Source organism: Leucoraja erinacea, chromosome 33 (genome assembly GCF_028641065.1).
Source record: "Leucoraja erinacea ecotype New England chromosome 33, Leri_hhj_1, whole genome shotgun sequence".
Classification (NCBI taxonomy): domain Eukaryota; kingdom Metazoa; phylum Chordata; class Chondrichthyes; order Rajiformes; family Rajidae; genus Leucoraja; species Leucoraja erinaceus.
The window spans coordinates 9,511,991-9,524,341 of record NC_073409.1 but is presented as its reverse complement, the minus strand read 5'-3'; the positions used below and the strand labels follow the sequence as shown (position 1 = coordinate 9,524,341).

The window sequence follows — 12,351 nt, the reverse complement described above, 5'->3', positions numbered from 1 at the left end:
TATTTGTGTTGGAGACTGGATGGGCAACCAATGAATTGGACTTGATCGGGCTCACTGTTTCCATGCACTGGTGTAAATCAAGAGCAATGTTTACCCCGGACAACATTTACTTTGCATCTGTTTATTGTACTACAATGTTTTATTACTCGGTACCCTAGGTTGCTGTCTGTTTCTCCAGTGAGCTAGATTAGCCTGATTACTCGGGCAGGATGCAGTTGATGGATGACTGTCATTATCTCCATGTCTGCAAGACCTTTTAGCGTCAAAGATGATAATTAAAATTTCAAGAGATTGCCTTGAAGCATTGTGATTTTGCAGATGTTTTTGTCATTCAGTTAAAAGGTTTTTTTTGTTGCCAATAATGTAGAATCAGACATTTGTCAATTTTTCTTTGCATTCTTTTAAGCCTTGAGCCGAGTTCCATAAAGCAATTAAAACGGAGCACAATAGACAAGATTTGAAACATTGCAAGTTAATAAGAAGGGTTTAATAGAATCTTGCGTAGGACAAACCATTGGAGAGGATTATAATCAGTTTCTGTTTTTGTTGATCACATTTCTAAGACTTTATTTATTGAAATAACTCATTGATATGACACTGGTTTTGGCCTGATATCTTTGAAATAGAGCAAATAGATATTTTCTTTCAAGTTAATTTTGACCAAAACTGCTTGTATACTTTAGTTATATTTAATATTTATTTTAGGGATGCTTATTATTGGATTATGTTCCGTGTTTTTGTGAATCACGCATTAAAACTCACAATTACAAGTATTTAAATTACTTTGTAGAAATCATTGAATATTGACTGGTATGTTGAAGGAAATGAAGTGGACTGTTTTCTAGAGTGAAATGTATATTAAATAGTGACCCTGGTTTCACAGGTTTAGAGCAGATGGCAGATATGTGACAGTTTCAAATACTACCTCATTTTTCATCAAGCAGATTATCTTTCTGAATGCTTAAACCTCCCAAAGGAGTTGCAATCAATATTTATTGATCGTACAAAGCCAAAGATTCAACTATTGAATTTTCCAAACTGTAATCAGTAGGTTGAAAACAGTAAGGAAATGATCTGAAAAAGTGAAATGTTGTGCCTTGTTGTGAGTATGTTCTATTCAAACACAAATGTTCTTTTTATGGATCATGGTGTCGGTGAATAAGTTAATGTGAAGCACACTTTTGCAAAGATATAACAGTATCTCTTGAATGGATTGTATTGTTTCCATGAAATTGTAATTATTCAATATATAATCTCCAAATCAGTATAATATTTAAAACTCCGAAAAACAAATTCCCTGTCATGTTCAGGGTAAAGCGAGGTTACTAATAGGTGCTATCTGTGAAAAATTAAATTTTGAAAGCAAAGTAACATAAGTTATCCATGTCAATTTACAAATGATGAGAAATGAAAGCCTGGTATTTAATATTAAGAATGTATAGCATTTTACAGAAGGTAAATCTGGAGTGTTTAATCCAAATTTCTCGTTAAATGTATATCCTTAATAAATGCAATGTCACTTGAGGTCTGATTCGTGTTCTCGTTTAAATAGAATCTACAGCTGGTCTTGGTAATGTAACAGGCTTCCTCGTATTTGTTGACCTTTGTTAACTGTTGCATCACACATCTTTAGATTGGAAAAAGCTTGCTGCCTGCTAAATTTGGACATTCATGCCAATTTATTATATAGGCGAAAATTGAAAACTAGTATTATCAATAAATTGTTTCTGGTCGTTTGTAAAGTTGTTTCGACACTTAAAGCTGAAGCCAAAATTTATGCATTCAAAACTGTTCTAATTTTTCAGTTTGTTTATGAGAAAGTGTTGAGATAAATCAGATTAAAGATCAAATGTTGTTTTGAGTTGAATGGACAATATTGAACATTGCAGCAGAGTGGAATTAAGTGACTATTGTTGCATTGTTTTGCAGTCCAGTAATCATCGATCAGACGTGGGAATAGGCAGCCCTGCGCCTTTACCATCTTCAGGAAAACCTGGAACAGTGTACTATCCTTTTACTGCTACAAATCCACGCAGAAGACCTCTTCATGACACACCAGCTCTTGGTTTGTGTTTACAGTCAGTCTGTGAGCCCATTTAGTATCTTAGAAAGTTTGAAGAACCCGTAGTATAAACTAGAAACAGATACAGAGTGGATATATGGAATAACACAGTTAATCTGTTCTATTCATTGGAACATTGTTTATAGAATCCAATCTCCATGGATTTTCTCTTATTGAGGTTATTAAAAGGCAGTTTTCCCTGTCTCCGGTTTTAATAATTGTATGCTGCACTCGCACCTTCTCAGCTTTCTTATTTATTTGATTAAAAATATATTTTGCTTTTATACACGAGTTGGTTTACAGTCATCTGGAAAGTGTTCTGGCTTCTTTCTTTAAAACATTGCTAATTTGATCAAATGGCAGGGATTTTTTAAATTTGGATATTAATTGGAGAAATGCTTAACTTGTATCACACTGTAAGGGTCCCTGGATAACATTTGGATTGCAGTCCAGGAATCTAGTTATGTAGTCACGGTCAGATGTTGGCTTTCTAGTTGTATGGATAGCTGTCATCAAACATACAGCAAATACAATACAATATCGTTTATTGTCATTTGAACCTCAAATGAAGTTCAAACGAAATTTGGTTTCTGCAGTCATACAACAAGAAGAAAAAAACCAAGACACGCAATTAACACAATTTACACAAACATCCATCACAGTGAATCTCCTGCTCACTGTGATGGAAAGCAAAGTCATTGTCTCACCCCTGTTTTCCATTCTTCTCCCGGTGTTAAAGCCCCCAGCGGGCGATGGCAAGTCCCGCGGCTGTTAAGGCCGCGCCGGGCAATGTAAGGCCCTGCTCCGGGTCTTGATGTTGGAACCCCCGGCGGGCGATGGCAAGTCCCACAGCCGTTAAAGCAGCGCTGGGCGGTATAAGGCCCCGCTCCGGGTCGTTTTCAACCCCGCAATTCGGCCGGGAGAAGTTGCCGTTGTGGGAGCTCTGAAAAGCGGTCTCCCACCAGGGACCCGCGAGCTCCCGATGTCACCGTCCACCGGGCCTGCAGCTGGAGCCTCCGAAGTCAGGTCGCAGCCGCGCGCCACCACAACTCTCCATGCTCCGAAGCCGCCAGCTCCACGATGGTGAGTCAGCAGGCTCCGCAACTGGAGCCCCCAGGTCGTTCCGGTTGGAGGCCACGCCACAGTGCCAGGCCCCAACGACAACGGAGACCCGACAGGGAAAAGGTCGGGTCCCCCATATAGGGAAAAGATTTAAAAGTCTCCCGCCCCCCCCACATATACACAGCTAAAAACAATGTATAAACTACAACCAAACTATACACTCAACAGGACAAAAATGGAAAAAAAAGACAGACGGACTGCAGAGGCCGCTGCCGCGAGGCGCCACCATCTAAAAATGCATATGTATATCTGACTCAGTTCATGGGTGTCTCAGATAAGGTGCAACTCCTGAGCCTTTTCTATTTATTTGCCATTGTGATACATATTTCCTCTTCTCAGTCGCATTACAATGTGAAAAGACCCAACATTTCCAATCTCCCCCCCCCCCCCCCCCCCCCCCCCAATTATTCCCCAATTGTCATGAAGATTTTCTGAGCTCAGCTAGGATTGGAATGGGTACTGTTGAGCACAATATAGGAAAAGCACATCTCAGTTTAAACCCTCAGTATAGATTACAAGAAAAGTGAAGGGAGAACCGAGTGTCAAAGGGAACAGTTTTCTGAGTGTATTTGGGTGAGGAGCGATGCGGAGCTGGAGATGTTGGCTCCACAAAACAAATCAAAATATCTCTGTAACATCTTACTTCAGTGGCGGACTGGCCAGGGTGTCAGCTTGCCTGATGGCAAGTTGGCCCCTGATGAAGTGGGCTCCCCTTGTCTCCTGGCAACCAATATTTTTAGACCCAGTCCGCCATTGTCTTACTTCATCTGTCACGTTCACCTTGAAAGCTTGGAGGTATTCTTGGGTTGCAGACTGAGCATCTGTTATAAGCAGAAAAATCTGCCACCATCTTGGAGTATGATCAAACAAGACAAATCAATAGAAGAGCATGTCTCATGGCTTGGCAGTTGATAGGATGGGTTCAATTTGGCAAGAAGTTACGGAAAGTGAATGCTAAATAATCATAATTGATTTTGCGACTTAAATATATATCAAACCTGGTGTTGCCCATGGGGAAAGTGGAATAAGGCTAATCGTTACCCCCAGATAAAGCTGGGTTGTTGCAATTCATAATTGGATCAGAAAGTGTTGATATTGATTCTGAACACCTATATTCTAATTTTAATATTTATTCTGCTATTGAACTAAATGCATAAATGCCATTAACTTGCAATAGAAAATTAATTGATTGAAGCTGATGAATTTTGTTGAATATTTTCTCCTAATATGTGTCATGTCAGACAGCCAAGACAAAGCTTCTAAGATGCTTTGGAATAAATTCCCGAAAGAAGTAATCAATTTCTTTAGGTCGTCATGGAAACAGAGTTCCTTGTCCTCTTGAAACTTCATCCCAAACTATTTACTTGAATTCTGTCAAATGTCTCGTTTGTCTTCGTCAAAGAATTAGGAATTGGAAAGGGTGAGGGCACGCCTTTAAAACTAAAATTTTTTTTTAGTGGTGAAATTGTCTTGAATCAAACCAAGACAAACCAGCCCCAGTATCTAATTGCCTTCACAATGCCTGCAAAAATACAATGTGATGTTTCCCTAAATGTTGGCCAATTTTATAAAAAATATTGCATGTGCCTATCCTCACTCCTGCCCACTGTAGTTCAGTCATGTGGAACTATGACTGAACTTTATCAGATAACATCATTGTGGCTGCGACCCAGAATCAAAGCTGGGACCATGTGAGTGCATCATCTACCATTTAAGTTCCTCCTTATGTACCCTGCAGCATTTCTTTCTTTTCCCTTGGGACACTGCTACCAGTTGTCACAGACACTGGTATTTTTTTTTGCCTTGTGCTTTGGTATCTGGTAACCTCATCAAATTCTGAGTTGACATTCCCTCTTGCTGTAATTTAAAGATATATCCCTCATCTTCGTCAACTATCATACTTATTCCTACAATCTCATCAACTTCCACCAAGTTCTATCACATACCTACACATTGGGGGCACTTTACAGTCGGCAGTTAATTGTCAACCCCCATGCCTTTAGGATGTGGGAGGAAATCAGAGAAAATAGCCACTGCGAGAATACACACAGATAAAGCACCCGAGGATAGGATTGAACCTGAATCTCTGGCACTGTGAGGCAGTGGTTCCACTTGCTGTATCACTACACTGCTCAGTATAATTTATCTTTCAGACCCCTGTGGTCTTTTTCTCTCCTTTTTCATCCGGTTAGTTGAGTTTCTCCCTTTTTTTCCCCCACCACTAGCGGGGCACAGATCCATGAGGCAGTGATATCTGCTCTGACTATGGGTATTTAGGGAAAGGAGGCGAGGATGTGCTTTCATCTACCTACAGACGAAGCCACAGACTCAAAAATTATGTTAGCTCAAATTCTGAACTCCTGCAAACTTTCCCAAAATCTTTCAGTTGCTCTTCATGCAGTGCTTTGTATCCATCTTAACACCATGACATCATTAGCAACTTTCACAATTGTTTGTCCTGAAAACTATTGGAATCTATTTTGATCATTCTGTGACTTTATCCGTGTTATGCCCCATACCTCTTTTTAAAGAAAATCTTTTGAAGGTGCAATATACAACGTATTGCCAGCAACATTGATTTGTATAAAATCAAACTACTGGAAATACTAAATTTGAATGAAATTACATAATTTTCACTGAACAGGGTTTCTTGTATTTTCATTATTGCATATTATTTCTTTCCGCACAGATCCTTCACAAGCACAAAAAGTAAGAAAGGTGCCTCCTGGTTTGCCTTCATCTGTGAGTATAGTTTTTCGTAATGCACCCTTGTGATTGTCGTTGTATTTTTAATGAAGAGTTTTTTTGTCAATTTTATGTTGTGATCATGACAACAAAAGGTAGTAATGAAATAACTTGCAATGCTTATTGATGGCAAATGTCTAGTTGCTGGATTTAGTAACGATGATATGTGGCTTATTTGTACAATCTAACCTCTTGTCCCAGTCATTTGAATCCCTCGTGGGAGAGAAACCAGGACAGAAGCTGTCAAAGAAGATTGTCTGTACAGGTCTTTTGATGTTTAATTAGTCATTATGTTGCTGAACAGGAGGACAGACAGAGATTAATAGCTCTGAATCTTAGAAATTTACATTTGTAATAATCCCAATGGAGCTGAAGACATTAAGATTCCGAGGACATGTACAACTCAGATTGCCTGAGTAGGCTGAGGTTATTAATATGCATAAATCACCAAGTCAGATGTTCATTGTGAAGCCCTGGTGGATTTTAAAGCTTCATTAAGCCTTTCCTAACTTCAGGCTTACATCAGAAAGGCTTTCAAGCAACGCTTTTGTTGATTCCTCTTTGCACTGAAATTTATCCTTTGAGAATAAAATGCTTTGATGAATAAAGGTTGGTAGGTTTTGGTAAAAAATCATTAATACCTCTGATAATCTAATGCTTTCAGGATTTTCTGTAGCATTAGATGTGCTTTATTCTTTAAAACAACAAAATTGTAAATGACTGTTTATAATCCTGCGTGAAGTAAAATCCCATGGTGCCAAGAAAAGCTTGGTTATTCCAAATACTGAGAGGGCAAGAGAGAAAATGATGCTGTCTTGCCGGAATCATCTCTTTGTTGTGCAAATGCTGATATGGTTTTTATTTGTCAGCACTTCAGTTAACACATGGACGCAGGTGCACTTGGATGAGTCATATCTTGATATATGCTGAATGGACTGGTTGCGCGATGTTTAACAAATAGAATAGATGAAGACATTTTGATTCTGCATCGCCTGATTTTTTTTTGTAATTTTTTTTATTTTTTTTTTTGCAAGTGCTTTCTTAAACTGCAAATCTTGAACCTGGAAATATCTATGACCTTCATTCCAGATGGGACTGCAGTAGTTAGTGTAGCCATGGGCAGCTGTTCATAAAACCTGCAGCCTACCTGGAAGCCGTGTGTACAGCTGCAGACTCTCTTAAACGGCATGCTTGCATAAGCACTTGGCCCACTGGAGGCTGAATAGCTACTTGATAAACAGAACAAATGCAGAGCTTCCAATCATTATTCCCTAGGCAAAGAAAATTTGCATTAACTAAAAATAGATAGCAATTTACATTTTATTTATTATAGTTTGGTGTTATAATTGACTGCAAAGCACTTAAAGGAAGATGTGAACATAGCTCTGTATTTGCTGATTAAACTGAGTGTATTAGTTGAAAGAAGAGTAAGGGAAAGTCTATGCAGTGTTAATTTGAAATCTTAAGGTTTGTTCTAGTCACAGAAATAAATATTTGTATTTCAGATTATGAGCTGTAATTTTTTATGGCAGTTGTTTAAAATACTTCAACAAAGAAGCTAGGTTTAAATATTGGTGTCCTGCAGATATATCGCCAAAAATTGACATTTCTGTTTTAGTCAAGGTAGTGTATGAGGAAAAAAAATTGCTTGGGGTCAGCTGAGCTGGCTTGATCGCTGACAGAAAATGACAAGGAGATTGACTTCTGATTTTCAGCAGATCATTCAACTATAATCCTGCTCCACTGCCTTCTATATAGAGGGGTAAATATAAGAATTGCTTCCTTGTGATTTGAAATAATGTTGCTGTGCCTCAAGTATATGAGTGATCTGCATAAGGGATAACAATTCTGTAACTGGTGAGAGATTTTAAAACTTCCTTGAGTTTGTCTTGATTATATTTATGTATAATGTTATCCGATTTGATTGGATAGCCCTTTTCACTGTCCCTGGGTACCTGTGACAATAATAACCAAGGAAACCATTCTCTTCTTGTTGATATCTGGGCAGATAATGCTTGGACTTCACAGGTTGGGTTGTTTTGTAGGATTCTGCAATTTCCATTGATATGGGGGGGGGGGGGGGGGGGGGGGGGGGGGGGGGGGGGGAACAGCTAATCTCATTGATGGTTGAAAGTCATCTCATGTATTATTTCAATTCAAATTATTTACATTCTTATTATTTACTTAAGATTATCATTAAAATATGTCACAATCTTTTATTGAAAGTGCCATCTGCTGGAAATCAGAAGTTGTACCAGCCTACTACCTGCTGAGCATCATGCAGGTGTGTTATTCATTTTTGTGTGCATCATAATTCCGAGCTCTAGTGGTTTATTTAATGTATATACTAATGCACAACGCATAATTAAAATTGCTATCTTCATGTTGTCAATTGTTAAATCTAAAATCTCAATCAATTCCACAAGGAATTGTCTAATGAGCTATTTCTCTGAAGATATGGCTACTTAAAGGAATATTATCATAATTATTGGAGCTGCTCAAATTGAATATTAAGGTTTAAATATTAGGCTTTATTCAGGTTGTTTTTGTTTTCTTTTCAACTGGTGATGACGTACAGGGATTGGTGACTTTTAACAATATAGTTGGAATAGTGTGTCCTATGCCCTCATTGAAGGGTTGTATTATTTTATTAAGCCATGTAACAGAAACATCCTGTAATGAGTTAAATTTCTGTTTGGTTGTATTAAGTATGCTGATTTAATTGAGTTTTTGTTTATCCTTTGGGACAATCATGTCACTGTGAGCCCGGATATTATTGTCAGATTAAAATTGCAGATTGCAGATTTTAATCTCTATATAACATGCATACCACTTGTGTTCCAAAGCTCTAAAACTGAAAATGGTTCAAATACTCTGCAAGGCGGGAAACGGATACACAAAGAACGGGTCAATTTTTAAGGTTGGCTGTTAAGTAGGGCAGCTTATATACCTCCAGCACATTCTATTTCCCTTCCTTACCGCTACCCTTCCACAATCTCCTGCACAATTACTTCCTTCCCGACTGTGCAATCCTATCGTCGTCTCTCATCCCCCAACTCTCACCTTCCCCTCTCCTGGGCACAGTTCCACCATTCCCCTGACCTCTACTGCATTTCCCAATTCCATCCTTCCACATAACCTTCAGGTGCCACCTACATCCCTCTCAATCCCAACCTCAACCCCATCCCCTCTACTGATTGTGGATAGTCTGGCCACGTCTCATTGTCTTGTTGATAAGTTGTGATTTTGATTAGCCAAAATAGTAATATTAAAACACATTACTGTGTGTTGTGGAAAATTTAAACATTCCAGTCTCAAACAAGGGTTACTATTCTCTTAAGATATTAATATGTATATTTAATGCTAATTGCCCATAACTATTTCTGTGAAATTGAGTTGCAAGTTAGATTGGTAATCTGATTACTTTGTAGCTGAATTGGTGAACATTTCTGTTACTTAATATCCATCAGTATTGTCCTCACTGACTTGAATATTATGCAATTGTTTTATAATACAGCAACACTAGGTGGCAGTGGATATTTGGTTAGCCTGTGTGTTTGTTTTTTTTTGCTTTCTTTAATTTTAATAAAATTAATTTAATCTTGCTTCAATAGCTTTAAAAGTTATTCACATTTGAATGTTGTAATGATAGCTCTGCATCAAATGGATTTAATTCACTGCACCCGAATTTCACATGTTATCCAGTACAGGTATTGTTTTTTAAATGTGGGATTGAATAACAAACCATTGCTGCAATCCTTTCTCTTTTTTCAGTTCATTCCCTAAATGTTACCATTATTGTGATGTTAATTATTATTTATAATTAATATTGAGAATTTTGAAATCAACTAAATTTGAAGAATTTGAAATAAGAAGGAAGGATTTCTAAAAATAGAATTCCATCTACTGGATTGAGGGGTGGGGCAGGGAGTTAATCCCTATGGTTCTGTTGGTAATAAATTAAGGCTGAGCCAATACTTCATAGTTCTTGTTTACACTTGATATTGTGTGCCACTTATTTTTTAGTATGGTACGCAATAGATTTTAATAATTTACGTTCTTACCTCTGACTTAGTTTAGAATTTAATGTACACCAAATGATAAATATGAATATTTTATCATAACTGTATTTTGGTCAGTCTGAATCAAAATAATGTTATCCTCAAATTTGATGCAGGTATCATTGTGCTAAAATTGAAGTAGAAATGGCATTGGTTGGGATGAATGATCTCAGCATATGAAAGGGGTACGGAATATTTGATTATGTTTATAAAGATATTTATCTTTTCAAATAAACTGAAATATCTGAAATTTTCACCTTTGAATCCATCTCAGATGAATCGCATTTTTCTACACTACTTTGGCAATTCTTTCAATTAATTGAACGATTCCACAGAACAAAACTCCACATAGTTAGTACATAAAAAAGCTGGAGAAACTCAGCGGATGCAGCAACATCTATGGAGCGAAGGAAAAAGGCAACGTTTCGACCCGAAACGTTGCCTTTTTCCTTCGCTCCATAGATGCTGCTGCACCCGCTGAGTTTCTCCAGCTTTTTTGTGTACCTTTGATTTTCCAGCATCTGCAGTTCCTTCTTAAACACTCCACATAGTTAGTTTTTATTTTCATTGGGGTGAATGACATGGATGTTGTGGGCTGTTGGTCACCTTTATTGTGAATATTCTATGAAGCTTGCCATCACATAGCAATTCATGATTGCTTGACTGAGCTATAAATCACATCCCTGCTTTCAAAGGTGTAATTTATCCAGCACATTTGCGCATGACAGATATATATTCCTAGCCAGTATGATGTCATGGATGACAGTCCACATTATTTTGTATCATCTTGTTAATCCCGTGTCGGCTGTAATAAAGTTTTGAAATCAAAGTTATGTCCTGCTGGCTTATTTGCCAAATAGAATGTAGGATTAACCATGCAGATATGCCAATAAGATGCAGTTGTTGATTAAAGAGATTTTGTTCAATGAAATAGTTTCTGCATAAACCAATAAATATGCTTGAATATTCTGAGAAGTAATACTGCTATTTTTAGTTCTGTTGAGTTTTTATATTCATAATGAAACAGTGAAGGCAAACATGAAGGCTGGGGTGCTTGGGAAAGTTAATATCAGTGTCTTGAGGATGGTCTATTACAGTCGAGGTGATGAATGCGCAAACCGATATGAAGGTAGATGGGCCCGGTTTTCTCCAAGGTTGGAGAATCGAGGACTACAATGCATAGATTTAAGATGAAAGGGGAAACTATTAATAGGAACTTGAAGGGACACTTTTTTTCCAGAGAGGGTGGCACATATATGGAACAGGCTGTCAAATGAAGTGATTGAGGCTGGTACAATAACAACATTTAAACATGAAGGTAGATGGGCCCGATCAGATATGTACTGTGGAAGGACACTTTGGGAAGCGAAAGGAGAAGTTTGGATGGTGGCTAATGTTGTGCCTCTATTTAAGAAGGGCAACAAAGAAAAACCTGGGAATTATAGACTAATAGGCCTAAGATCTGTACTGGAAATAATTCTGATAATATATACATGCATTTGGAAAGTGTTTGATTAGGGATGGTTTTGTGCATGGTTGATTAATTCTCCACTAATATGAGTTTTTAGAAGTAACGGAGAAGGGTGATAAATGCAGCAGTGTCGCCACAGTCTCTATGGACTTCATTCAACAAGGTCTTTGTTAATGTTCTGCATGGTTGGCAGTTCTGGAAGGTTCGGTTGCATTGGATCCAGTTAAAACTAGCTAGTTTGATGCTTAATTGGCTTGACCGTAGAAAGCAAACCATGATGAAAAAAGGGTGAGTTCCAGACTGCAGGCCCTTGACTCGTGTGCCTTGAGTTGGAGCTAGGCCCAATCTGTCATTTATATCAATGATTAGGATGAGCATGTAGAAGGCATAGTTAGTAAGTTCGCAGATGATACTGAAATAAGACAGTATCACAGACAACAAAGTAGGTTATTGAGAATTATAGCGGGATCTTGATCATCTGGGTAATGGGCTGAGGAATGGCAAACAGAGTTTAATTCAGATAAGTGCGAGGTGCGATATTTTGGTAAGTCAAATCAGGGAAGAACTTCCTCAATTAATCATAGTGCCCTCAAGGGTTGTAGAGGAGAGGGACCTCGAAATGCAGCAACATAGTTCCCCAAAAGTGATATTGCAGGTTGAAAATGAAGAAGGCTTTTGGTACGCTGGCTTTCATCAGTAAAGGCATTGAGAAACAAAGTTGGCACTTTATGTTGCAGTTGTAAACATGTTGGTGTGGCCGCACCTGGAGTTTGTCTTCATTTTTATACAAACTTCTATAGGAAAGATGCCATTAAGTTGGAGAGTGTAAAAATGATTTAAGAGGAAGTTGCCAGGGTTCAAGGACCTGGCTTTTCAGGAGAGGTTGGGCA

The 12,351-nt window shown here is 38.0% G+C and overlaps 1 protein-coding gene across 15 annotated transcripts in view; it reads left to right on the top strand.

The window, feature by feature from the left end:
* tcf12 (transcription factor 12) overlaps positions 1 to 12,351 on the top strand; it is a 141,274-nt gene that overhangs the window by 67,356 nt on the left and 61,567 nt on the right. For 8 of the 15 annotated variants that reach the window (XM_055661230.1, XM_055661235.1, XM_055661240.1 and 5 more), the window contains 2 exons: positions 1,930 to 2,065; positions 5,874 to 5,926. The exons of 3 other annotated variants lie outside the window; for them this stretch is intronic. In XM_055661230.1, the coding sequence (XP_055517205.1) occupies positions 1,930 to 2,065; positions 5,874 to 5,926 (189 nt within the window). Of the gene's footprint in view, positions 1 to 1,929; positions 2,066 to 5,873; positions 5,927 to 8,155; positions 8,214 to 12,351 lie in introns of those variants that run through there. 4 more of the 15 variants (XM_055661238.1, XM_055661233.1, XM_055661243.1 and 1 more) reach the window with 2 other exon arrangements.